The sequence below is a fragment of the Pseudonaja textilis genome, chromosome 14, assembly GCF_049901715.1.
Source record: "Pseudonaja textilis isolate UNSWEBS1 chromosome 14, rPseTex1.2, whole genome shotgun sequence".
Taxonomy (NCBI): Eukaryota; Metazoa; Chordata; class Lepidosauria; order Squamata; family Elapidae; genus Pseudonaja; species Pseudonaja textilis.
Window position 1 is genome coordinate 6,101,111 of NC_142003.1, and position 25,762 is coordinate 6,126,872.

Below are 25,762 nucleotides of genomic sequence, written 5' to 3' on the forward strand. Positions count from 1 at the left end.
TTTCAAGGAATACTACTTTTAATGTATAGCATCTATAGGTTTCAGCAGGAACACTCAAAGTCAAGCCAAAGAACAGGACATTTTGAGAGTAACAGGTTTTTGGATCACATCTATGAAAGGCAAACGTGGAGATAAAGCAAGCTTCTATAGATTTTAAACTCGGCCCCATTCTTGGTCTCTTAATTCCTTCCGTAGGAGCTTCCCCGTTTGGGATTTTGGTAGCTTCTGGACAAATTCCACCTATTAAAGACAGAAATGTGCAAAACAAGAGCCATGTAGTGTAGATCTTGATGAGGTTGTCTTTCCAACCTTGAGTACTGATCAGTGACGAATACTCTGGAATCCATTTTTTCAACTCAGTGCCTCTTTAAATCGGTTGGAACATCAACGTGGAGACTTCAATTGCTAAAAGAAGGCAAACCAGTTTTCCAGAGAGGATGCAATGGCCAACGTTTCCTATCGCGAAGACCGGTCTCATTTCTTTTTTTTTTTAAAGTAGGCATTAAATCAGAAAAATATAGCAAGTGACTAGGTTTCCAAAGAAGGGAGATCTTGTCATTGGATTTTGAAACGATCACTAGCAGAACAATCGTTTAAGGAGAAGCAATTCTTGACATTTTATTCATTGTCATTCATAAAGTCAATTGTTAATGAATGGATATGTATCGTGTCAATATTGTCAACATTATTATTGAGGGGACTAGATACGTCTAGTTCAACAAAGAAAAGCAGTAGGGGTGATAGGGTAGCAGTCTTCCAATTTTTGAGGGGTTCTAAAAGGGACAACTTATTTTCCAAAGTGCAAGAGGTCAGGACAAGAAGTCACAGGTGGAAGGAACAATTCATCAGTGGAATGACTTACCTCTGGAAGCTGTGAGTGCTCCATCACTGGAGGTTTTCAAGAAGAGACTGGACAGCCATTGATCCAGAATTTTATAGGGTCCCCTGATCAAGCAAGCAGTTGGACTGGAAGACCTTCAAGATCCCTTCTAAACCCTATTATTCTCATATTCTATTTTCAATTCTGTACCATTGGGAGCAATAAGGATGCTCAGATTCATATTCACACGTTCAGGATTTTTTTTTCCAGCACACTTCCAATATACAGTAGGAATAAATACTTGCCTTTCTTGGGTATTTGTAAGGAGCAGTCACTTTTTTCACATGTTCCTGAAGTTCCACGATTAATTTCTCCTTGTTGTGTGTTGCGTAGTCCGAAGACAACACCACAAACGCCTTTACTACCTAAAAAGAAGAGGTGGAAAATTCCCAAGTACCCCAAAACAACGATTGGTGTTTTTTTTTTTAATGTTTCCTATCACTCCTCAAACTTTCTAAAATTCTCGGAAATTAAATTTATAGAACAAATTTATAGCATTTATAGAAGAAAATAACAGAATAACAGATATAAGGAATATAATATCATATATTCTATTTAGACCATCGTTCTTCCCAAGGTGAAAGGTTCAAGTTTTCATTTCAGAGGAATTTTACAGAGCTAGCACATGATTTAGATCCTAAGCACATGATCTTTACGATTTATATTGTTTTATTTAGTTTCCCAGTATGACTTATGTTGATTGCTTATTTAGTATCCTATGACTATCACTTAGGATTTAGCTATAAATTGTTTTTATGATGACTATGATCATGATTTATCACTTATAGCTTTTATGTACACTGAGAGCTTATGTACCGAAGACAAATTCCTTGTGTGTCCAATCACACTTGACCAATAAAGAATTCTGTTCTGTTCTACTCTACTCTACTCTACTCTACTCTACTCTACTCTACTCTACTCTACTCTACTCTACTCTACTCTACTCTACTCTACTCTACTCTACTCTATGATTTAGAAACTCCCCCAAGTTCGGTTCTGTTCATTTCATACTGACTAAAATAGATGGAAGTCATCCAAATCTGATTTTTCCCAGCACGACGGAACAAACTTTCCAAAATAGCAGATTTCTATTCAGTATTACAACCTCCATCAACTCTGAGAGGCAGAATGGCGCAGTGGTTAAGGCATTGAACCACGAGCTCTAAGACGGACCCAACTTCAGCCATGAAGCCTCATTGAGTGACTCTGGGTCTCTCACTCTCTTTCAATCTCAGCTGTCATGATGAAAGGTAAGTTTTTTTTGGGGGGGAGTGGGGGAAATAGAATTGGAGGAAGGAATGTTAGTCTTGCCACCTTGAACTTCTGGTAGAAAAGCCAAATATGAATCTAATTAAAACAAAGGAACAAATTACCTTTTACCAAGCTTGGGTTCAAGTCCAACTTAATGTTAGTGGATAGAGATTATTGCTGGCCTTCTTACCTCTCCCCTGATTGGATCGGGACTGCTAACGGCAGCAACTTCTGCTACCGCGGGATGTGTCAAGAGTACATTTTCCACTTCAAATGGTCCGATACGATACCTAGGAAAAAAGGGATCGAAAGCCGTCAATACTGGGGAAATGTATACCTTTATAAGCTAGAGGCCCTAAATGGTCCTAAAAATCTACTGTGGATGGACAAATTTGGAACATAAAGTATGCAGTGACTCTTCAAACTGTACACAATATTCTGCCTTCTAGATCCACCCAGTAAAGAATGACAAGTTGTTCTTGACTTATAGCAACAGTACTTGGATTTACATACCGCTTCCCAGTCAGCCTCTTTGCCCCCAACAACCTGGGTCCTCATTTTACCCACCTCAGAAGGATGGAAGGTTGAGTCAACCTTGAGCCGGTCAGGATCAAACTTCTAGCAGTGGATAGAGTTAGCCTGCAACACTGGATTGAAACAACTACTTTTTTTTTTAAACAGAGCTTTGGTTTGTAAGTGACATTTTGAGATTTAGCGCTCGATGTTGGCCAAATTGGAAGCTTCTCTTAACTCGGGAGTGTGAAGGTATAAAAAAAACAACCCACAGAAAGGAAACCAACCCAGATGATTTGATGATATCGTCAGCTCGTCCGATAAACTTAAAGTAGCCATCTTCATCCTTCACTCCTCTGTCTCCAGTGAGGAAAAAATCCCCGTGTATTGTGGCGGCTGTTTTTTGAGGTGTATCCTGATGAGAACATTTCGGAAGCATACAATTAGCCATATAACCAGAGGTGGTATTCAGCCAGTTCTGACCAGTTCTGGAGAACTGGTAGCGGAAATTTTGAGTAGTTCGGAGAACTGGCAAATCCCGCCTCTGACTGCCCCCACCCACCCATCAGTTCTCTGCCTCCCATCGAGTCCCAGCTGATTGGCTGCATCCTCTTTGGTTGCCCTGCACAGGAGAACGGAGCTGGAAAGCAGGTTAGAGGGGTGGGAATTGGATTTTGCAGTATCCTTTCCCCTGGCATGCCCACCAAGCCATACCAACCAAGCCATGCCACACCTGCCACACCATACCCACCAAGCCATGCGCACAGAACCGGTAGTAAAAAAAAATTGAATACCACCACTGCATATAACTACCACTTCAATGGAAGTCTGTAGGGAGTGTTTCATCGGCCATTGTGATGGGTTAGTAAAGATGTATTCCCCAAACAAAGAAAAGGACCCAATCTAATTTACTCTCTAGACCAAGGGTGTCCAATCTTGGCAATGTTAAGCCTTGTGGACTTCAATTCCCAGAATTCCTCAGTCAATTCTTGTTCCTTTAGATCAGGGATATCCACCTGTGGCTACTTGTGGACTTCAATTCCCAGAATTCCTCAATCAATTCTTGTTCCTTTAGATCAGGGATATCCACCTGTGGCGACTTGTGGACTTCAACTCCCAGAATTCCCCAGCCAGCATGGCTGGCTGGGGAATTCTGGGAGTTGAAGTCCATAGGTCTTAAAGTTGCCAAGATTGGACGTCCATGCTTTAGATATATCTGGGACTTTTTTTTTTTTGCAGGGAGGGATTAAGAATTCTAAAAACTATGAGTAAAATTAAAGACGATTGTGACACATTCTCCAATTTCTATTAAATAAAGGAGCTTCCCAAGCCTTAGAGAATACGGGAATTTTCCCAAGATTTACTTACAATGTACTGAGTGAAGAAACCAAGGGGTCTTTCAGGTTTTATTCTGATCGCTATTTCACCTTCTTTTCCAGGAGGTAAAATATTGGCTTCTTGGTCTATAATCTAGGGGGGAAAAAGGTCACTCAACCACTGGCTTTTATCTGGATATACAGGTAATAGAACAGAACAGAACAGAACAGAACAGAACAGAATAGAATAGAATAGAATAGAATACTTTATTGGCCAAGTGTGATTGGACACAGAAGGAATTTGTCTTGGTGTAAATACTCTCAGCATACATAAAGAAAATCTCCGAGTTACAACCACCAAGGGGCTCTCTGCTCTAATGAGTAGCCGGGTGGGCGTGGCTGGGTGGTCATGTGACTGGGTGAGCATAGCTAGGTGGTCATGTGACTGGGTGGGTGTGGCCAACACAACATCACTTCTTTGCCCTAAGTACCTAAAAAAAGATATATACCAAAAATTTGTTTATTATTTCATGCATTTAATACTTAAATAAAATACTTGGTGAAACCGGGCTTAATAGCAGCGACTGTGAGAGGGATCTTGGAGTCTTGGTGGAGTTTCTGGTGAGTTACATAATTCTTATTATTTGGGGATTAATCCCCTCGGAGGCTAGTGGTTATGTTATCTGATTTTCTCCATGGCTCTCCCTCGCAAGCGCTGAGTGGATTGTTTATCTAGCCTGCAACATTTTTACAAGGTGTGAAATGCTCTTGGCAGAATGCCCAGAAGTTCAATTAAGCCTATGAAGAGCTTTCCCTTGTTGCTTGTCTTTCTGAGTTTATTGGGGGCTCTCTGAGCCCCACAGAGTCTTAGTTAGGGGGCTTTCCTGAGCCCTGCGTGTCCTCAGCAGCCCACCCCTGGCTGGCTACCTGCAATCCAGTTTGAGAGGCTGCATGTGCTTAATTTGAAAATTAATACAAAGAAGAAGGTTGAAAACACCAACCTGGACATCATAAGGAAAAAGGGCTTTTCCCATTGTGCCAGGCTTAATTTTCATTTCTTTGGAAACCGAACAAATCGATCCCTATACAAAAGAAAATTACTTTGTAAGAAATACACGCACATACACGCAAACACACAAAGCCTCCTCATTTTTTCCCATGGTTTTAGAAACACATACAATTTGGCCCACACACATTCACAGAGAAATCTATTTCAATAGATTTACTCACAAAGAAGTATGAAGAGGACTATAATTTCATCCCCATCATGCTTATTCTTGTCAGTTATTTTGTGACATCAGTAAATCATTTTAAACAATTAGAATTGGGTTCCTAATCACCTTGTCTATTTTTTCCTCAGTAGCGTCTATAGTTTAGTGTCCCAAAACATAAAATATTTGCTCAGTAGGAAACGTTTGAAACATTAGAAGCCAAAAGCTACCAAGCTACTACAGATATGTCAATTATATAAAAAAAATTCTTTACTTTTCTACAGGTAAAACAATATTCTGTCCTCTAGAGCAGTGTTTTGCAAACTCAGCAATGTTAAAATCGATATATTTCAATTCTCAAAATTCCCCAGCCATCCATGCTAGCTGGGGAATTCTGGGAGTTGAAGTCCTCACATCTTAAAACTGTTGAGGTTGAGGAACAGTGCTCTAGAGGTAGCTGGGAGTGTTACAATGTTTTAAAATAATTGTGAGAAAGTCATTATAAATTGAATAGAACATACAACTTCTGTCTGTCCATATAGTTCATAGATGTCCAGTCCTGTCTTGTTCTTCCATTCTTCTATCACTTCAAGACTTATTGGTTCCCCTCCACTTATACAGTATTTGAGACTCTTGAACTTGTAACTTAATGAGAGCACACACAAGATTATTAAGAAAGTGGACATTAATATTCTGGGGCAGGTTATAAACAAAGCATCAAAAGAATTCTGCTAGAAGTATGAGGCTCATTTTAGGAACCACTAACTATAAAAGAGTAAGCAAAACTAGGGAGGCGGGGTTAAGTGTGTTATCAACTTAGAATCTTTGCATTCTCACAAATGATCCAAGGTTAACTTCTCCTGATTTCCATTGACCCTCAGGAGCAGATTAGAATGATAAGCTTCAAAGTGGGTTCTGAAAGGAGGTACATACATCCTTGCATAAACATAGTTTTTTTAAAATGTTGCTTCCCATCATACCTGGTGAAATCTTCCTTCAAGAACATGCGAAAGAAGGTCGGAGGACTCAGGAAAGCGGTGATTGGAAATTGGGAGAGAGTCTAAAAAGAATATATGTGCACAATAAGAAGCCAAGCAAAGGTTGTGCACGAATTACACACTGAACTAATCCAAGGGTTGATAATAAATTCAACATTTAGGCTAATTGAGTTGGGTTCTAGCCCAAATGAGCTGATGAAAAGAAATGATAAGACACAAAGGTGGAGTTCAAGATACTTGACCTGTACTAATAATGGGAGATGTATCTGGGCATCTTTTGGGCTAGAGCATAAAGGAAAATATTTGTGAGTATAGCTTGACTTCTGGGACATGCAGTTTTCATGGTTTGCTATTGTTTTACAGTATAAAATGTTGTAATTTTATAAATTTGATCATGTTATATTTTTGTGCTTTTATAAATTTTATCATTTTATGCTTTTATATTTTTTATAGATTTATAATTTTATAATCTTTTATAATTTTAATTTTAAATTCCATTTCTAACATTTTCATTCTCATACACTGTTTCATATTTTGATACTGTACTGTACACCAGATAGAGTCCCTCTTTGAGGGAGATGGGTGATCCAGAATTGCGGAATATCAATAAATATATAATTAAGTATACAGTATCAAGCAACTCAGCAAGGATGGAGCTGGGTTAGAACTTGATAAATAATCTTCAAATATCGGTTGTGAGTTACCCAGGATATGAGGTAGGTACAGAGGTGGTATTCAGCAGGTTCTGACCAATTTGAAGAACCGGTAGCAGAAATTTTGAGTAGTTTGGAGAACTGGCAAATCCCACCTCTGACTGGTCCCACCCCCATCTATTGTCTGTCTCCTGAGTCCCAGCTGATTGGCTGGCTCTTCTTTGGTTGCCCTGCATGGGAGAATGGAGCTGAAAAGCAGGTTAGTGGGGTGGGGAGGGAATGGGGATTTTACAGCATCTTTCCCTGCCACGCCCACCAAGCCACACCCACAGAACCGGTAGTAAAAAAATTTTTTATCCCACCACTGGGTAGGTGGCCATATAGGTTCTGCCAATGAATAAGGACACATGAGAAGCTCTTTTCAAGAAATGTCATCTTACTCTTAGGATGGTTGTGTTTTCTAACATTGGTGAGTTATGGATGAAGACGCAGGTTCCCAAAACCCATGGATCAAAAAATGAACCCAGGGCAGCCACCACCCAGCTCGTATCTGCTGTGCTCCATATAAGGTCTGAAGAGGTTGTGTACAACCAGGATCTGATAAAACAAAGAAAATCATTGTCAGCTTTGGAAGCCATATTGAGGCCAGATGCTTCCACACTGCCACTTTCTTGAACCTGGGAAAGTGGGAGGGGGGAATTTCTTGGAGTGTATGTGGTTAGACATAATAACATTCTTTTTCTAAGTCAAGGTCATGTTATTCGGTGCATAAGTGAGGGGAAGTCTCAAGTTGGGATAGATGGTGTTTGGGGCATGTGATGTGATGATGGATGCAGGGGGTGGGTTTGTAATTTTTACTTATTGCCAGGAAGCCTGGAAGTTTCAGATTTGGGATTCCCCAGATGTGTCAGTTTACAGAACTTTTGAGAAGATGTCTGTCTCGGAGTTATTTGTTAGATTGGAGTTTTTCTGGAACGCTGACAATCATATTGAGGGCAGCAATTTGATGGTCCACAAAGCCAACCACTGAATATTAACCTGAATTGAAATTGAAGGAATGGAAGTAACTGATGAAATCGATGGAATGGAATTGACCTCTTGTCATTTGGCATTGAAGTCAACTAAATAATGGACAGACATTCAATGTGATGAATATGACTCAATGATTGACAAGTCGTATTCAAGGATATGGCCTTGAATGGTTGGCATCTTATAGCTGCTTGCATGCTTTTTTTTTCATGTGCTATGCTTTTCTCTAGAAGGACTTTCAAAGAGATCAGTTAATGTTAGCTTCTTCACCTTAATCATCATTTATAACCATGTATACTAGGTTAGGCTGGAGGTTAGTGAGTAGCCCATGTTTGTTCATTAGATTTCATTCCTCCTGGGTTTGTGGGTGCTCCATCGTGGGCGGTTTTCAAAAATAGACTGGTCAACCATTTGACTGGAATGGTGTAGGTCTCCTGCTTGAGCAGGGAGTTGGACTAGAAGACCTCTAAAGTCCCTTTTAGCCCTACAATTCTACGATATTCTTATATCTAAAACTTTTGCATTTGTTTTTTTTTAAGCAGCCATATTTAAAATCAACTAACACAAAGCCTCTGAACATAACCGTATCACTTAATTATAATGAGGAATAGTCATATATTTGTCTATTATTTTTAATATCCAATATCCCTAACAATGAATTCACCATTATGAATTTTCACTGGGATTTCGAGGGAGCTTCTTTCATACCTTTGGCTAATGAGGGGTCTGAATCCCAGACTCCCTTGGCTGTGTTCAATCATCTTGGGAGCCCCGGTGGTTCCACTGGTGAAATAAACCAACATGGGATCATTCATCTTGGTTTTCGCACAAGTATGGTTGGCAGGTGCCTCTCTGTGTAATAAAAAACATCCCAGGAATTGAAACGCATTAGGAAGTCAGATTATTGAAGCAGTCACCTTCAACCCCCACCCACACCCCATATGATAATAATATTGCTGGTTATCATATTCGTTATTGCTGGTTATTTATTCATCTATCCCTCTGTTAATATTCTGGCTTGAAGAAACTCTTTTTAAACACGTTAACACTTTTAACTAAGGTTACTGATCCTTATTTAGAGTTGCTGTGGATTGAACTTTGAAGTGTCTTTACGGAAAACAGGGGTTCTAATTTTGGATTCTTCCTCCCATTTTCAGTATAAGTAGGCCTTGACTTACAACCATCTGTTTAGCGATGAGTTTGGCTGCTTGGCCACTGACATATATTTTTTGACGGTTGAGGCCACCTTTTGAGACTTTCCAACAAGCCAAGTCAAGGGGGGAAGCCAGAATTGCTTAAGGACCACCCAATTCACTTTGTGGTCTTTCAATTCACTTTCACAATTCACAATTGCAGCCTTAAGGACTATCTGTCCTCCGACATAAATCTAGACGGACCTCAAAAATCATGTAACTTGGGGAGGGGGGATTTTTTTTTTTAGACAGTCAGGCTAAAACCAAACTGCCCTCTTGGTGCATTTATTTCAGGCTCCACCAAGGAAAGATCACCACGTGAGGAAGGATATAGCTCATCAATTCCCGATCGTCCATCCTGAGAAATAAACTCTCCAAGATGCTCACCTGAGCAGCTCATCGAAGTTCAGCCATCCTTCTCGCTTGCCTTCAGAAGACACCAGCAGCTTGGTTTTGAGAGAGGTACACCGTGGGGTAACATAATCCACTACAGATCCTAAGGCCTCTGTAGTGATGAGGCATTTGGCTCCCGAAGCTTGGAGTCGGTACTCAATGTCCTTAGCAGTTAGTTGCGATGTTGCGGGGATGGCCACAATTCCTGCAAAGGTTGATAAGGTAGGGAATCTGTACTACTCATAGTCAAAGCAAATTCATCATTATCCTCTCCATTTAATGACCCCATAATCAGTGGTGGGATTCAAAAATGTTTACCACCGATTTGGCGGGCATAGCTTGGTGGGCACGCTTTGCATGCGTACATACACTTTGCATGCGCCAAACACGCACTTTGTCAGTCGCCGCTGCTCATCGTCACTACCAGCTTGGCAGAACCGGGCCGAACCAGTAGCACGCCACCACTGCCCATAATCCCTTGCGGGGTGGAGTCTGGGCAACTGAATGGAGCTGAGTGTTTACTGGCCGGATGCCCTTTCCTGTCGCCGATGCGGAGTTTTTTTTTCAGCAGATATATCCTCATCGTGCCCAGAGAGAGAAATATCTGCCTCTACTTAGGATTGAACTCACAGCCTCCTGATTGTGAGGTGAGAGCAACATCTCTAGGCCACCACACTACTCTTGGTCAAAGTAAATTGGCAATAGATAATTTCTATTTGGCAAATGAATGAAGGAATGAATGAATCAAAGGAATTCAAGGTGCCCTGGAAGAGACGAAGGGACTCTCTTGGGCTCAGCCTGGTCATTCCCTACAATTATTTTACTTCTGTTTTGTTTGCACTCTTTTCATGTCTTCCTTATTAATCTTGTAAGCCACCTAGAATAGGCAAGACAGGCAGCAAATCAATTTAACAAATAAAATAAATAAAAATGACATTTTTTTTTTAAATTGACCTGTCCTAATGCAAGCCGTGATCACCAGCCACCATTCTGGAATCCGGGAGAGAATGACCATGATTCTGTCGCCTTTGCATAGTCCACATTGGTCGGTGAGGATATTGGCCACTTTCCTGGAGTGGAGCCCCATCTCTTCAAAGCTCCATCTGACCTCACTTCCTCTTCCATTGATCCACCACAGGGCTGGGTTGGGCAATCTTTTTCCATCCTACAAAATGGATCCCCACAAAACAGAGAGAGACATATTTACTCTTCTCTTAAAGCTGCATTAATATTAAACGTTTCTGTGCAAGCACAGCCCGATGGACAGAAACCGGTGTGGTAGCTGACTTTGGACTTCTAGCTTAGTTCAATATCCTCTGTCCATATTCCAAATGAGAATGTGTTCTGACCAAGGCTTCCATAATTAAGCACACTCTTAGTTAAAACAACTCTTTTTTTATTTCAACGCTGGGAATTATTTTCATTCCCAGCCTGTAATGAGTCCTAAACGGTCCCTTGAGATAAGCACCCACCTTTCTTTCCTTTGAATTGCTGCCAACAACTAGAGTGCCAAATGAATTATAAAAAAAACAACCAAAGTATGAAGTCCACACAGAGCTTCAAGGATTAATCCAAACAGAACGAATGACTTTGCTTCATGCAAAGGTTTCTTCACCTTTGCCTGACTTTTTTACTTTATTGGAGGGGCAATCACCTCCCAGCCTTACTCCCGAGTCATCCCTTTTGTCTTAGCTGTTCTTCCTTCTAGAAGTTCTGCGCATACGCGCACTGGGAACTGGCTCTCCTGGGTCCTCTGCCTTGCTGCTGCCAGACTCCGAAGGCTCCAGAGGCATCACCCCACTCCCAGATGGTCCTGACCCCATCTCTGCATCGAACTCAGGACCCTCATCCGAGTCCTCTCCAGACTCCCGGACTGGTCCCAGTTCTTCCCCACTGTCTGATTCCGCTGCTGTTTGCACCGGCTGCCAGTGAACCACAACAGAATGGGACAATTCACTATAGACCAACTCACCATGGCCAACTTACCGTGGGACAATTCACCAAAGGATAATTGAACAATTCAATTTAATCATTTGAAATAAATTTGAAAAATATTTTAATTTTGTTCCCTCCCATTTCATTCTGTCTCTCCTTCTGCATCCTTTCATTCATGATTCTAGGCTTTCTTTGATGTTGGTGTAATTTTTGTCCCGCGGCGAGTTGGCCATGGCAAATTGTCATAGACCCATTCCGAATGGGGCTGTGATTCCTGGTGGCAGCTACAGATTACCCTCGACTTACAACCACAATTGTGAACAGCGTTTCTATTGCTAAACAAAGTCACGCCCGGTTTTAGACTTTTTTTTTTCATCATGATTGTTAAGAGAATCACAACAGTTCAGGAAATCATGTGGTCATTAAACACATCCAGCTTCCCTCGTTGTCAGAAGCCAGCTGGGAAGGTCATAAATGATGATTTTATTGTCTGTCTGCCTGCCTGCCTGCCTACCTGCCTGCCTGTCTGTCTGTCTACAGTATCTATCTATCTATCTATCTATCTATCTATCTATCTATCTATCTATCTATCTATCTATCTATCTATCATCTATCTATCTATCTACATTATCTATCTATTTATCTATCTACATTATCTATCTATCTATCTATCTATCTATCTATCTATCTATCTATATTATCTATCTCTATCTATCTATCTATCATCTATCTATCTATCTATCTATCTATCTATCTATCTATCTATCTATCTATCTATCTATCTATCTATCTATCTATCTATCTATCTATCTATCTATCTATCTATCTATCTATCTATCTATCTATCTGTCTGTCTGTCTGTCTGTCTGTCTGTCTGTCTGTCTGTCTGTCTGTCTGTCTATCTATCTATCTATCTATCTATCTATCTATCTATCTATCTATCTATCTATCTATCTATCTATCCATCCATCTATCTTATTTGCCGCCCATCTTGTATCCAATTACTCAAGGGGTCCTTGGTGCTCTCTGAGTTTGCTTGTTTTCTTGCAAATGTTTCATTACCCAAACAAGGTAGCCTCATCACCTAGCACTGCTGATGTTACCCAGTTTGGATAATGGGACATCTGCAAGACAAACAAGCAAACTCAGAGAGGACCCCATAGTCCTCCCTCTCCTCCTCCACAAACCCCTCTCCCTTCCAACCCTGATGTGGTCACCTAGCCAGGTAATGAAACATCTACAACAAAATAGTGAAGTGTTTGTGTCGCAAAGCCCATTCAGAGCGATGGCAATGCTTTTAAAACAAAAAGAGACCTTACTAAAAAGAGGCAATATTTTTTACCTTTTCTATTTGAGTCCATTTATCCAGCACATCACTGGCAAAGTTAAAATACTCTGGTAGTTGTTCCTGTCCCTGGCTTATAGCTTTGTACTGTGCAGATATAGGAGAGCTGAGATATCTGGAACACCTTGGAAATAATCTAGGGATCTTTTTCCATATTGTGTAGAAAGCAAGTGAAGTTTTCATGGCTGGGAAAAAGTGAGGGAAATGCAGTGGTGTTAGCCAATATTAGCTTCCAGAGACTTAATCTGCAAGACTGAAGGAGATTAAAAAGGACAAGATCATAGTATCAAAATCAGCGGGGGAAATCAAAGTTCTTCAGAAGTATTTCTTGTTGCAAGTTTTTATAATTGACCTGTCAAATAAACATGTTTGCTGTTGAAAGCGTTGAAGACTCAAGAGAATGGAAGGGACGTGGTTTGGTGCGTGTATTAAAAAAAAAAGCCAAAAAGAAAATACAGGCACAAATACATATATATTAATTCAGAAGATTTTGGAGATTTAAAATACAACTGAATCCAGAATCTTTTCTTTTTGGGACTATTATATGCTCAACAGTGGGAGGATTCAAGCATATCCACAATGGAGGAAATGGTTGATGAAGATGATGAAATTTGCTAAATGAACATCATCTACATTTATGGCTGGCTGCCCATCCTTTATAGACTTGGCATGAAATGGAAAATCATGCACCTATGATTTGTGGGTTTTAAGGATTAGGGGGAAAAAAGGATAATTGAAAAAAGTGACCTCCTTGAGTAAGAGATAATTTTGTAATTGTACTTATATTTTCAAAGGAAATTGAACCCTCCCATTTTCTTCTCTCATCCCCCTTCCTCCCCCTCCCCCTTGCCCCCTTCTCATCCATCTCCTTTCCTCCTTCCTTCCTTTCCTCCCTCATCCATTTCCTTCCTTCCTCCCCCTTCCTTTTTTCCTTCTCATCCATCTCCTTTCCTCTCTCTTTCTTTCCCTCCCTCATCCATTTCATTCCTTCCTTCCTTCTTCCATCCTTCTTTCCTTCCTTTTATATTAATTTGTTTTTTCTGTTTTCTGTATCCCTTTTTAAAAATGTACATAAAAAGGGGAAGAGTTGAAGGATCAAGTTGGGACTTTTGAAGGAAGCCTTTCTATGCGGCTGTTAAGAGTCAACAACAACTGGATGGCATCATTTCAGCTAATGTTGGCAATGCCCTGTTGAAGATTTGGGAGCAATTTGGGGAAGGAACATTTTAACTCAGGAAGCTAGTCCTTCCCCAGAGGCCATACTAACCCATTTTATAACTTAAACAATAGGTGGGAAGACAGGACTAAATTTGCAATTTGGTTCAACCTGAACATAGAACATGAGGCTGATCCTCACATAAACTGACCTGCAAGATGTGCTAGTTTTGAAGAATCTGGTTGGAGAACTCAAAATTTGTGAAAATTCTTTGTAATGTTGGTTGCCTTTCCAAGTTGTCTGGCTGTTTCAAAATGGAACTCCGTTTCCTTTGGAGAAAACTAACTGGACAAAGTACCCCTTAGATATAATTCCATGGTTGAGGGATACAGTGCAGTCCAAAACTGCTCACTGAGTCTCTCCTTTAATAACTGATGTGCTTGTAAAATATTATCCTAGAAAATTGACTCATCCTTTCAAAGGAGGAAACTATGAACTCTGACCCAAAAATAAACACAGCAAACAACACACAAAGTTCTGGTTATCTTGATTTATTTTATTTTTTTGCTATGTTCAACTCCTGCGTTCAAAGGTCAGATGTCTTGGAGATTTAAGTTTGTCCCATTAGTTCTGGACATCCATCTTTGAAGCTTGATTTTTTTTTCCTACTTAGCAAGGTAATTCAATCTTTTGGGACCTTGGATTTCAATCCTTCAACAAAGCTTTCTCTTCCCTCCTGCCTGTTTCATGCTTTTCCAATGGCTACTGGCAGAACACTGAATCACACAATGATTTCAAGGTTTCAAGGCACTTCAAGGTTTATGTCTTCCAGAGGAGTGATAACCTGGATGGTCTGACAAGATTCTTTAGATCTTTATTGCATCTTATTCTGACATGAGTATAGACAAACCTTGCTTTAAAAAAAGGTGTTTTTTTTTTGCAGACTAGACAATAAAGGAAGGGTAGGAATTAGAGATAGGGTGGAAGAATACAAACATCCACTCAACTGCTCAAACAATACACTTAGTAGAAGTAATAGCAACTGCTTAATTTTTTTTAATGTGTTAAACATTTACTTACTTCTAAAGCTGCATTTAAACTTATTCCTTTAATCGACTTTTACATGCTACAGTGAGAAGGTTTTTTGCAATATCATTGAATTATACTAAAATAAGGCATTAAAATCAGAGGGGGGGAAATAAAATTACAGCTAGCATATCCAAAATTAACTAAAGTTACAAGCATGAATGTGGATGATAGTATTTATGATTCAAAAGCAATTGAACAGGTGAAATTCGTGATGAATGCAATTATGGTTGGTCATAGAGTCAGCCAGGTGTTCAGACTGAATTTGTCATTTGTATCCACCTATCAAGTATTTCCTAAGGACCTGGGAGAGGCAGATGTTGGAAGGAAGGAAGGAAGGAAGGAAAAGAATGAAAGAAGGAAGGAAACAAAGATGGAATGAAGAAAGGGAGGGAGAGAGGAAAAGAAAAATCAATCAAATCAATCAAATCATACCATCTCTTTCCATGTCAATCTGTAATTATAAGAACAGCTCAGTCTTTTGAATGCCACTCACCAAGGACCCTAAATTGGACTTAAAACCTTCTAGAATGGGATCAATTGGCTTGGAATAATACAATGAATGAAAATGGGACCACATAGAATGGAAACATGTTTTATTTGGGAAGGTCGAGCCGGCGTTTGACTTCACTCCATTCTTGTTTCCGCAAGACACTCCGTTTAATTTTTCCAGCTGCTGTTTTGGGAAGCTCTTGGACAAATTCGATCTGTTTGGGGAAAATTAAAAAGGAAAAAAAAATCTTATGTGCAGAAATGAGTAAATTGACATTAGCCATTAGAGAGCAAGAAGATGAAGAAGCATCAGGTGAGTCGGGCAAGTGACCCAGCGGCAAACAGGTGACCGGGTCGGGGGCGTGGCCAGCCAGAATTTACTGCTGGTTCGGTGACCTACGCCAAATCCTTGCTACCAGTTCATGTAAACCAGTGCGAACCGGCTGGATACCACCACTGGAGAGGACGTGCAAGATTTGGGGTACTATAACCTTATACAGGTAGTCCTCGACTTACAATAGTTTGTTTACTGGCCATTCAAAATTACAATGGCATTGAAAAAAAAATGTCTAATTTCCATTTTTCGCACTTACGGCCATTGCTTCCTAACATGATCAAAATTCAGGTGCTTGGCAACTGACTCCTATTAATGTCTCAGAGTCATGCAATCCCCTTTTGCGACCTTCTGACAAGCAAAGTCAACAGGGAAGCTGGATTCACTTAACAACCATGTGATTCACTTAATACCTGCAGTGCTTCACTTAACAACGGGGGCAAGAAGGATTGTAAAATAGGAGAACATTCAGTTAACTGTCTTACTTAGCAACAAAGGTTTTGGGCTCAATGATGGTTATAGTTCGAGGGCTGCAGGCAATAAAAATAATATTTAGCATTCACAAGGGGCATCCTAGGCTGGCCTACCTTGAAGGGCTGACGTCATATCCTGTGCTTCCCTTCCCCACCCCCATGCTGCATTTCCCAAAGCCACCAAACATCCACTCATCAACCCAGAGCTAAAGATTCTCTGCTTGCAAAGTTCAATCATTCTTTTCTGCAACTGTCCCGCTCCCACTTGCCTTCCTGGGATATTTATATGGAGCTGTAGATTTTTTCAGATAGTCCTGGAGTTCTTGGATTAACGCCTCTGGATCGCGGGATAGAAAATCAGGAGACAAGATGATAAATGCTTTGACCACCTGTATGGACACAAACATACCTGGCAGTGAATGCCTTGAGAAACAGGTTGTAAAGTTACTCCGTGACTTATCTCAATCCTGGTTCAGATTAGCCAATGCAGGTGAGCCCCCAATTCTGATCTGCTCTTGTAAATTAACTTCCTTCCTCAATGTTTCTTTGTACATGTAACATGATTTGTGGAGATCTTGATGAGCGTGGTTGTTGGCTGGCAAACATTTCATTACCCAACTAGTTGCCGTAACATTCTCAGTGGGAGGGAGGGATGTGACCTAGTCAGTTTTCCTAGTTGAGCTGATGATATTACATAGTTGGGTAATGGAACGTCTGCAAGAAAACAGCCGAGAGAGCACCAAGAATTCTTCATCCTTCTCTTTCTTCCACTCCTCCTCTCTGCAAACCCCATGCCCTTCTAGCACTGAGGATGCTACCCAGTTTGGTAATGAAATGTCTGCAAGAAAACAACCAAGCTCAGAGAGCACCAAGGACCCCACAGTTTGACCTTGAGCTACCAATATTTTCTTCTATTGTCTAATTGATGGCATAAGGGCCTAGCTTACCTCTCCTCTAATAGGATCCGGGCTACTGACAACAGCGGATTCTACCACTGCTGGGTGTTCCATCAAAGCACTCTCCACCTCAAAAGGGCCAATGCGATATCTAAAATAGATGGTTGTTGTTTTTAACCCTTCTGTGAATGGTGAAGGAAAGAAACCAACCTCGGTGTAGAAAAAGGAAACCTACCCCGAAGAATTGATGATGTCGTCGGACCGCCCAACAAACCAAAAATAGCCTTCTTCATCTTTGACCGCTCTGTCTCCGGTGATGTAAAAATCCCCACATTCAGTGGCTGCAGTTTTTTCTGGGTTATCCTGGAAGGAACCAACAATGAGTCCATGACCCACCATTTCTAGGTTCAATGACTTCCAGTCATGCAGACTACAATTCTGGGAATTTTTCAGTTTAGTGTGGCCATTGGTTAAAATTCTGAGAATTTATTTTATTTATTTTATTTGTCAAGCATGTATTAGATAACAGGTATAATTGGAACATGATCATGATTGCATGAAATGGGTACATTAGAACAGGGACGGTAGGCACGTTGGTGCTCTTATGCCACACCCCTTACAGACCTCTTGTTCTGACCCAAACCTTGCTCCAAGGAAACAAACATGAAACAGAGGTAACAGCAAAACCTTTTAATGAATTTTAGGAGTTGAAGTCCACAAGCCTTAAAGTTTGGAGACCTCTGGTATAAAGTATGCAACCTAGAATAAATGCATACTAATTCCATTTGCTGAAGTGTTAAAAAAAATCATACTTACTGTGTATTTCAAGAAAAGACAGAATGGTCGTTTGGGTTTGATTCTGATGGCCACATCTCCTTCTTTTCCGGGGGGCTGAATATTTCCTTCATCATCAATTACCTTCAGAAATAAAAGCAAAGCATCCCTTAGGCAAGTCAGGTGGGGTAGAAATATGATAAATAAATGAAAAGCATTGCTCCGATTGTGTTTATTGTCGGAGGTCTTCTATGCCAACTCCCTGCCCAAGAGAAGAATCCTTATACCATCTTGATCCAGTAGCTGTCCAATTGACATTGGAGACCTTCTCAGCTGACTTTCAAAAAGCAAAGTCAATGGAAGAAGCCGGACTCACTTAAGGACCACATGATTCAGTTAACAACAACAACCTTGTGGGGAAAAATGGTTGTAAAATCATGCATCCTTCACTTAACAGCCGCTTTGCTTGGTGTGATGATCCAGGTGGGATACAAAATAAACATAGTCACAAAAACAGGTGAAGCCCCTTTTATTCCTTCACTTTGCTTCAAAGCTCCAAATATCCTTGACTGGAGACAAAAAAAACTCCCCCACAAACAGTTACGAAAAGGAGGAAATGCCGTTTAAACTAAAAATGCCTATAAATTATAAATAGCAAAAACAACACAAAGCACACTGAAGCAATTAAGGGAACCAGGCAAGATAAGGGCTTGAAGACGTCCACAGATATTGGAATACACACTGGGAAGGACAGCAAACTCAGAGAGGAACAACAGATTAGAAATATTTCCATGCTTTGTTTCCAGCACTGGCCCATACGCATGTCCGTCCTTTTAACCAGCTCTCAAAGCTGCAGCCCATGAAGGGGATCAAGGCCCTTTCCTCCCCCGTAGACCATGCCATTCACATCTCTCCCTTATCCTCTCCTCCCTGCGTGCCCTAGGATGGAGAGGGGATGGGCCTGGGTCCTCTGACTGCTCAACCGGCCTCTGCCCTTCCCCAGCCTCCTCCACAACCTCCGGAGCCACACCTCCACTCCCTGTCAGCTGTTCCTCCTCTCCATCGGAGTCAGTCTCCAACAGGGGAATGACACTTGGCAACAGAAATTCTGGCCCCAATTGTGGTTGTAAGTTGTTTCGTTACCCAACTGTAGAGTATATTCTTTTTCTTTTGGTTGTGACTAGCATAAAGTAAAAAAATAAAACCATAAAGACTGTGACGTAATTAACCACAACATTACAACAGCCTACATTTAAAAATTGTATTGTACTGAATAACAAGATTGGTCCTTCTCACCTGGACATCGTAGGGTGGAGATGCTTTTCCCATTGAGCCAGGCTTAATTTTCATTCCTTGGACATTCGCACAGATTGTTACCTGCAAGAGAGAGGAGGATGGGACACAAGCTGTCAGGACCATGGTGACAATCAGGAGATGGGATCAGACACAACTTTTGGGGAAATGAAAATGAATCTATTGTGGAATCCTTGGTGCTCTTTGAGATTGGTTGTTGGCTTGTAGACCTTTCATTACCCAACTAGCCAACATCATCAGTTCTAGTGAGTGTGCTGTCTGTTTATATACAATAGCTTGCCCTATGAAGTGTTGGTGGGGGGACACATAGAAATAAATTGTAAACTGTTCAAAAGAAACAATAAAATATACTAAGAGACAAAAAATGGTGCTGGAGAAGACTCCTGCGAGTCCCTTGGACTGCAAGGTGATCCAACCGGTCAGTCCTAGAGAAGATCAACCCTGACTGCTCTTTAAAAGGCCAGATCCTGATGATGAAACCAAAGACTTTGGCCATGTCGTGAGAAGGAAGGACTCCCTGGAGAAGAGACGAATGCTGGGAATGATGGCGGGTAAAAGAAGAAGGTGGATGGCAGAGAAGGAGGGAGCTGGATGGAGTCACTGAAGCAGTCGGTGTGAGCTTAAATGGACTCCAGAAGATGGTAGAGGACAGGAAGGCTTGGAGGAACATTGTCCATGAAGTCATGATGGGTTGGACACGACTTTGCAACTACAACAACGAAGAGTCAAAAAGAAGGTCCTAAGAAAAAGATACTTCCTCTCTAACAATCAGTGCCCAGATAATCAGGATTAACACCAGACAAAGTATCTAGTAGAAAACAATGCCCTAATTATGGAGCTACCAAGGAGAAAACTACTCCCTCATCAATATTGATGGGGCAAGATACTGAATATGAAACAGGCTACACTCACCAGCACTGATGATGTTACCTACCTACAACCAAGTTTAGTTGAACCTTGAGCTACAAACATTCTCTTTTATTGAAATGAATATACCGTTTCGGTTTGTCCGTATCCTTCATAAATCTCCAATCCAGTCTGAGTCTTCCATTGCTCAAACACTTCGGGATTGAGTGGTTCTCCACCAGTCACGCAGTGCTTCAAGCTTCTGAATTTATAGCTTGGAAAGGAACAAAGACAATAAATAGTTCACTTTTTTCTTCGGTGAGTTGATTATGCATACATTTGGAAGGAAATGTGACTTCTGGATGGCCAAAGAACACTCATCAATTCATAAAACCATCATAATTTCATAAAACCGTTATAAATTGCATCCTCTTCACTGATGACGTAAAACTATTCAACACCACTGACAATGCTACTGTCCTTCAAAGCGAACTTGATTATGTGTCTGAATGGTCAAACAGTTGGCAACTCCTAAGCGCCAGAGCTCACGGCAACAGCATTACCAAAAAAGCTTCAAGGGTTGTAAATCTAATCTTAAGAAGCTTCTCCTCTGGTAAGACTGATTTGCAAACTAGGGCATACAAAATCTTTGCTAGACCAGTACTCAAATACAGCTCATCAGTCTGGAATCTGCACTGTATATTGGATGTTAATACAATTGAGCGAGTCCAGAAGTATTTCGTGAGAAGAGTACTACACTCCTCTGCTCACAACAGAATATCCTACACCACTGGGCTTGAGATTTTGGCCTTGGACAACCTTGAACTACGCTGCCTATGGTTGGACTTAAGTGCAGTACACAAAATTATCTGCTATAATGTCCTACCAGTCAAGGACTACTTCAGCTTCAACCGCAACAACACAAGAGCACACAACAGATACAAACTCAAGGTAAACTGCTCCAAACTTGATTGCAGAAAGTACGACTTCAGCAACAGAGTGGTCAACGCCTGGAATGCACTACCTGACTCTGTTACATCCTCTAACTCCCATTCCTTTAACCTCAAACTAACCACTATTGACCCCATTCCTAAGAGGTCTGTAAGGGGTAGTGCATAAGTGCACTATCGTGCCTCCGATCCCTGTCCTATTGTCCCCATTTATTCGTACCTATTTCCTGTATTCATACTCATGTTTATTCTTATACCTATTGACAAATCAAATAAATAAGAAAATAAATATGAGTCAGTTACTAAGTGTTTGAATTTGGATCACGTGACCATGGGACCCAGCCACGGTCATAAGTATGAACCTGTTGCCAAGCATCTGAATTTTGATCACACCATCATGGGGATGCTTGGAAAGGTTTGTAAGTGTGAACAATGGTCACAAGTCACTTTTTTTCAGTGCAGTTGTAATTTTGAACGGTCACTAAATGAATGGTTTTAAGTCAAGGACTACCTGTATTGCCTATTTATCTGGCTTTGAAATCTCAGATAAAAGGGGTCCAACCATGGCACCCGCCAAGTTCAACTGTCCTTCGTGACGCAAAGAAATATGCACTACATGGGAACACCATCAGCTGTGCAAGGAAGCAATCTTAGGAAATCGTATTGAGAAATGGATGAAAAAAATTCACAACTTCCTAGTAATAGCAACGGAACAAAGGCATCCTAGGCAATTCCATTACATTTCTAGACTTCCCATTTTCACGTTGACCTTCTCGTGTTTCATATTTTGTGGCAAAAAAAAAATACCTGGTGGCATTGTGCTGAACCATCATCCGAAATGCAGTAGGAGCGGTACATAAAGTTGTGATTGGATACTTCGCCAGGGTCTAGATGGAGAAAATGAATATGCAAACAACATGAAGAAAATGTGCATGCAGTCAAAATAATATGCAAACAAGATGATTTTTGTAAGACGGAAATGATCTGGCCTGAAGTTTAAGAGAGGCAGGGCTGAGTTCCTAGAACACGCTAAATCTTAAAGTAAAGTTTAGAAATAGTTGCTGCATCTGTTTAAAATTTTACATCCAACAATGTTGGCCTGAGGGGTCCTTGGTGCTCTCTGAGCTTGGTTGTTTTCTTGCAGACATTTCATTACCAAACTAGGTAAGTCTAGCACTGATGGTGTTACCTAGTTTAGTAATAAAACGTCTGCTAGGAAACAACCAAGCTCAGAGAGCACCAAGGATCCTATAGTCCTCCTTCACCTTTTCCTCATCTTCCTCCTCTGTCTCCTTCTTCCCCACTCCACAAACCCCACTCTCTTCAAACACTGATGATGTTACCTAGTTGAGTAATGAAACATCTGCAAGGAAACCGCCAAGTTCAGACACTCCCTAAGGACCCCACAATTCAACCCTGGGCTATAAACATTCTCTTCTAATTTTGGCTGGTTCACCCAAGATACTTAGACAATGCTTGCATTTCTACAACCTGCTGAACCATAAATTATCTAGCTCTTTTTAAATAGGTGATGTGAACCTTCTCAAACTGAGTGAAGTACACAAAATCAAAGCAGGAACAATGAAGAGAACATTTCTAGTAAGCTGGGATCAAAATGGTGAGGTCCTTGTCTTTTATTTAGATGCCTTCTACTATGTAGGGTCTCTATAAGTATTTCAGTATGTTCTTTGCCAATTTTCCCATTGAGAATAATCTTCTCTGCACAGGGGCAGATAGGACAGCACTCCAGAGGGTTAATGTCATTGCCCAGAAGATCATGGGTTGCCCTCTCTGTTCTTTGGAAGAGCTTTATAGCTCCCGCTGCCTTAAGAAAGTTCAAAACATCCTCAAAGATCCATCTCAACCCTGGGCACCCTTTTTTTGAACTATTACCATCTGGCAGATGGTACAGGACAATAATAAAAACAAGGACAAATAGGCTGAAAAACAGCTTCTATCCCAGGGCAGTAGCTCAGTTGAATTCTACTGTATATTGCAATGTTGGTGTTCAGTCAGGGGTTTTCAATTCAATGTATAGAATGCGAAAGATGCGTGTTTGTGTTTATTTTCATAGTCATAATGTACACTGAAGATGGTATTTAATGTCGTTGTATGAGGTGCAATGACAATAAAATAAAATAAAGTAAATGACCAGCTGTCTGCAAGAGATATAAATCCTTCCGTTCCTCACTGTCCTGACAGAGCTGAAGAAACTTCTTGGGGGAGAAGCGAAACCTCTTCAAAGAAAGTCCAGTTGCCTCCTGAAAAAGCACCTTTGGGGTGCCTGGTTTCTATTATGTCTATATACACGACTTCCAGTTCACTTGAAATACAAATGGACATGCTTACGTTTAATATGACTGTTGGTTCAAACTGGGATAGATGATGTACAAAGACACATGACCCATGGATCCATGGGCCAAATAAGCTGCTCCAAGCTGTTTTCACCCATCCTGGATCTGAGGTATTCCAGAACACAGTTGAAGAAGACAGATTCATCCAGTGCCTGCTCAAAAAAAAAAAAAATGTATAGGAAGTCCTCGAATTACGACCCCCATTGAGACCTCAACGTTCATGTGGTTCAGCAAGGCGATGGTTAAGTGAGTCACACCAATTTTTTTTTATTTTGTTTTGCAATGTCCCAGGGTCACGTGATCCCCTTTTGCGACCTTCTGACAAGCCAAGGCAATGGGGAAGCCGGATTCACTTAACAACTGTGTGACTAACTTAACAACTGCAGCGATTCACTTCATGAATGTGTCAAGAAAAGTCATACAATGGGGCAAAACTCACTTAACAAATTGCTCAGTTAGCAACATAAATTCTGGGCTCAATTGTGGTCATAAGTCGAGGATTACCTGTAATGCTGTAAGCTGCCCAGAGTCACCTTGAAGTGAAATTCAATTCAATTCAATTCACATTAGTGCAGTTCAAGTCAAAAGTCAAAAGTCAAAAGTCAAAAGTCAAGTCAAGTCAAAAGTCAAGTCAAGTCAAGTCAAGTCAATCACTAAATAAATAACCCAGGGATTCAAAAGTATGCCATGATATTACCTGCTGCTGGATGTAAATCCAATGCCATAACTGTGGCAATGCTCCACCATTTTGGGCGACCCGGTGCTTCCGCTCGTAAAGTAGATCAGCATTAACTCTTCACTTCGTGACTTGACACAATCATGGTCACCAGAGGCTGCTCTGGAAAACAAGCAGGTTGGTCTTGATGTACAATTAGAGTGGAAAGGGACATTTTGGGACAGGTGGCTGGCAGGTTTTCTTTCACAATTGGGATTAATCCACAAGTGGAGTTTTGGGGACTTTCTCCACATCTAGAAGGCAGCATCAGCAACAGTTCCAAGAAATCCAGAGCATTTTAGTCAAGAATGCAATGCAGATATTTATGACTAGAACTTAAGGAATGTGGAACACCTGCTTGTTAAAACAACCAACCTTGCTTCTGATTTATTTTTAATTAATTTATACCCCGCCTTCATTATGTAATGATATAAATAACTCAAGGTGGTGGACACACACATGACTCCTTCCTTCTCTGATTTTCCCCACAACAACCCAGTGAAGTGAGTTGGGATGAGAAGAAGGCCCAAGGTCACCCAGCTAACTTTCATGCCTAAGGCAGGAGTAGAACTCCCAGTCTCCTGGTGATTGATCCAAAGTCACCCAGTTGACTTTCATGCCTAAGGCAGGACTGTAACTCACCATCTTCTGATGATTGGCCCAACGTCTCCCAGTTGGCTTTCATGGCTAAGGCAGGACTACAACTCCCAGTCTCCTGGTGATTGATCCAAAGTCACCCAGTTGACTTTCACGCCTAAGGCAGGACTGTAACTCACCATCTTCTGATGACTGGCCCAACGTCACCCAGTTGGCTTTCATGGCTAAGGCAGGACTGTAACTCACCATCTTCTGATGATTGGCCCAACACGACCCAGTTGGCTTTCATGGCTAAATCAGCATTAGAACTCCCAGACTCCCACTTTCTAGCCTGGTGCTGTAACCATTAGAGCAAACTGGCTTCTTATATGGTCCAATAAAAACAATACTCCAACCCAGTAGATGGTGATGTAGTTCTAACTTTTATTGGACTACGTACTGTAATAAGTCACTGAATTTCAGCCAGCCAGCTCGGCCTTTATCGGACACAACAAGCTTGGTTTTCAGAAATTTGCATTCAGCTATGATTGAATCCACTGCATCGACAGACTGTTCGGCCACAACAATGCCTTTGGCTTTGGAAGCTTTAATTCTATAGGAAATGTCTTTAGCTGTTAACTGAGGCGTTCCAGGAATAAAAATAATCCCTAGGAAAGAAGAAGGGAAGAAAGTGATCAGAGAAACCATTATGAAAGGTCCATTTCATAGATAAAGTGAAGTTAGTGTAGGGTTCCTCTATCTGGTGCCAGCTCCTTTTGATGGGTTTTCCAACATGGCCACATTGACCAAAGAGGATGAGAGTTTGGTCTAATGTATCTAGGTGACTGGGCCTTTCATGGGTTGGGAAATGGTGATACAGAAAAACATAGTTGCAAATCCCTCATTGCTAAGTTTATGAATTTGAGCTTGCCAGTGTTGCTCATCCTATCCTACCCTACAGAATACATGGGAGGTAGATAGAATATTCATCGACATTTTTAGGAAGAGTGTCCCCTGGGATACTTCCTGGGAATGTCCACCAGCACTCTTAGGAAGACAACCCTTAGCTAAGGGTTGTC

At 41.0% G+C, this 25,762-nt stretch overlaps 2 protein-coding genes across 4 annotated transcripts in view; both read right to left on the bottom strand.

Annotated features, from left to right (window-relative positions):
• LOC113438749 (acyl-coenzyme A synthetase ACSM4, mitochondrial-like) lies at positions 1 to 15,553 on the bottom strand. Of its 2 annotated transcripts, none has more exons than XM_087942068.1 (14): positions 15,456 to 15,553; positions 12,715 to 12,902; positions 10,392 to 10,602; positions 9,432 to 9,642; positions 8,560 to 8,703; positions 7,263 to 7,419; positions 6,152 to 6,231; positions 5,693 to 5,816; positions 4,962 to 5,042; positions 4,013 to 4,114; positions 2,932 to 3,059; positions 2,322 to 2,421; positions 1,126 to 1,245; positions 1 to 240 (listed from the first exon to the last, which is right to left on the bottom strand). In XM_087942068.1, exons 2-14 carry the CDS (start codon positions 12,898 to 12,900, stop codon positions 154 to 156), a joined length of 1,731 nt encoding a protein of 576 aa, XP_087798194.1. In that variant the 5' UTR covers positions 12,901 to 12,902; positions 15,456 to 15,553; the 3' UTR covers positions 1 to 153. The 2 variants fall into 2 exon arrangements, with proteins under 2 accessions (XP_087798194.1, XP_087798193.1); XM_087942067.1 differs by lacking the exon at positions 15,456 to 15,553 and adding an exon at positions 14,085 to 14,293.
• Positions 15,539 to 25,762, bottom strand: part of LOC113438955 (acyl-coenzyme A synthetase ACSM5, mitochondrial-like) — a 15,650-nt gene continuing 5,426 nt past the window's right edge. For both annotated transcript variants that reach the window (XM_087942065.1, XM_087942066.1), the window contains exons 4-14: positions 25,144 to 25,351; positions 24,090 to 24,230; positions 23,388 to 23,544; positions 21,846 to 21,925; positions 20,239 to 20,362; positions 19,225 to 19,305; positions 17,971 to 18,072; positions 17,390 to 17,517; positions 17,206 to 17,305; positions 16,528 to 16,647; positions 15,539 to 15,666 (exon numbers count right to left, since the gene is read on the bottom strand). In XM_087942065.1, coding sequence (XP_087798191.1) covers positions 15,556 to 15,666; positions 16,528 to 16,647; positions 17,206 to 17,305; positions 17,390 to 17,517; positions 17,971 to 18,072; positions 19,225 to 19,305; positions 20,239 to 20,362; positions 21,846 to 21,925; positions 23,388 to 23,544; positions 24,090 to 24,230; positions 25,144 to 25,351 — 1,352 coding nt within the window. In that variant the 3' untranslated portion in view covers positions 15,539 to 15,555. The remainder of the gene's footprint in view (positions 15,667 to 16,527; positions 16,648 to 17,205; positions 17,306 to 17,389; positions 17,518 to 17,970; positions 18,073 to 19,224; positions 19,306 to 20,238; positions 20,363 to 21,845; positions 21,926 to 23,387; positions 23,545 to 24,089; positions 24,231 to 25,143; positions 25,352 to 25,762) is intronic.

Coding starts and splice junctions, on each gene's coding strand:
- LOC113438749 (XM_087942068.1), bottom strand. CDS start 12,900: ATGAAAACTTCACTTGCTTTCTACACAATATGGAAAAAGATCCCTAGA. Junction 9,643..10,391: donor CACGGCTTGCATTAGGACAG/GTCAATTTAAAA, acceptor CAACCTTTGCAG/GAATTGTGGCCATCCCCGCA. Junction 3,060..4,012: donor GTTTCTTCACTCAGTACATT/GTAAGTAAATCT, acceptor TGTTCTCATCAG/GATACACCTCAAAAAACAGC.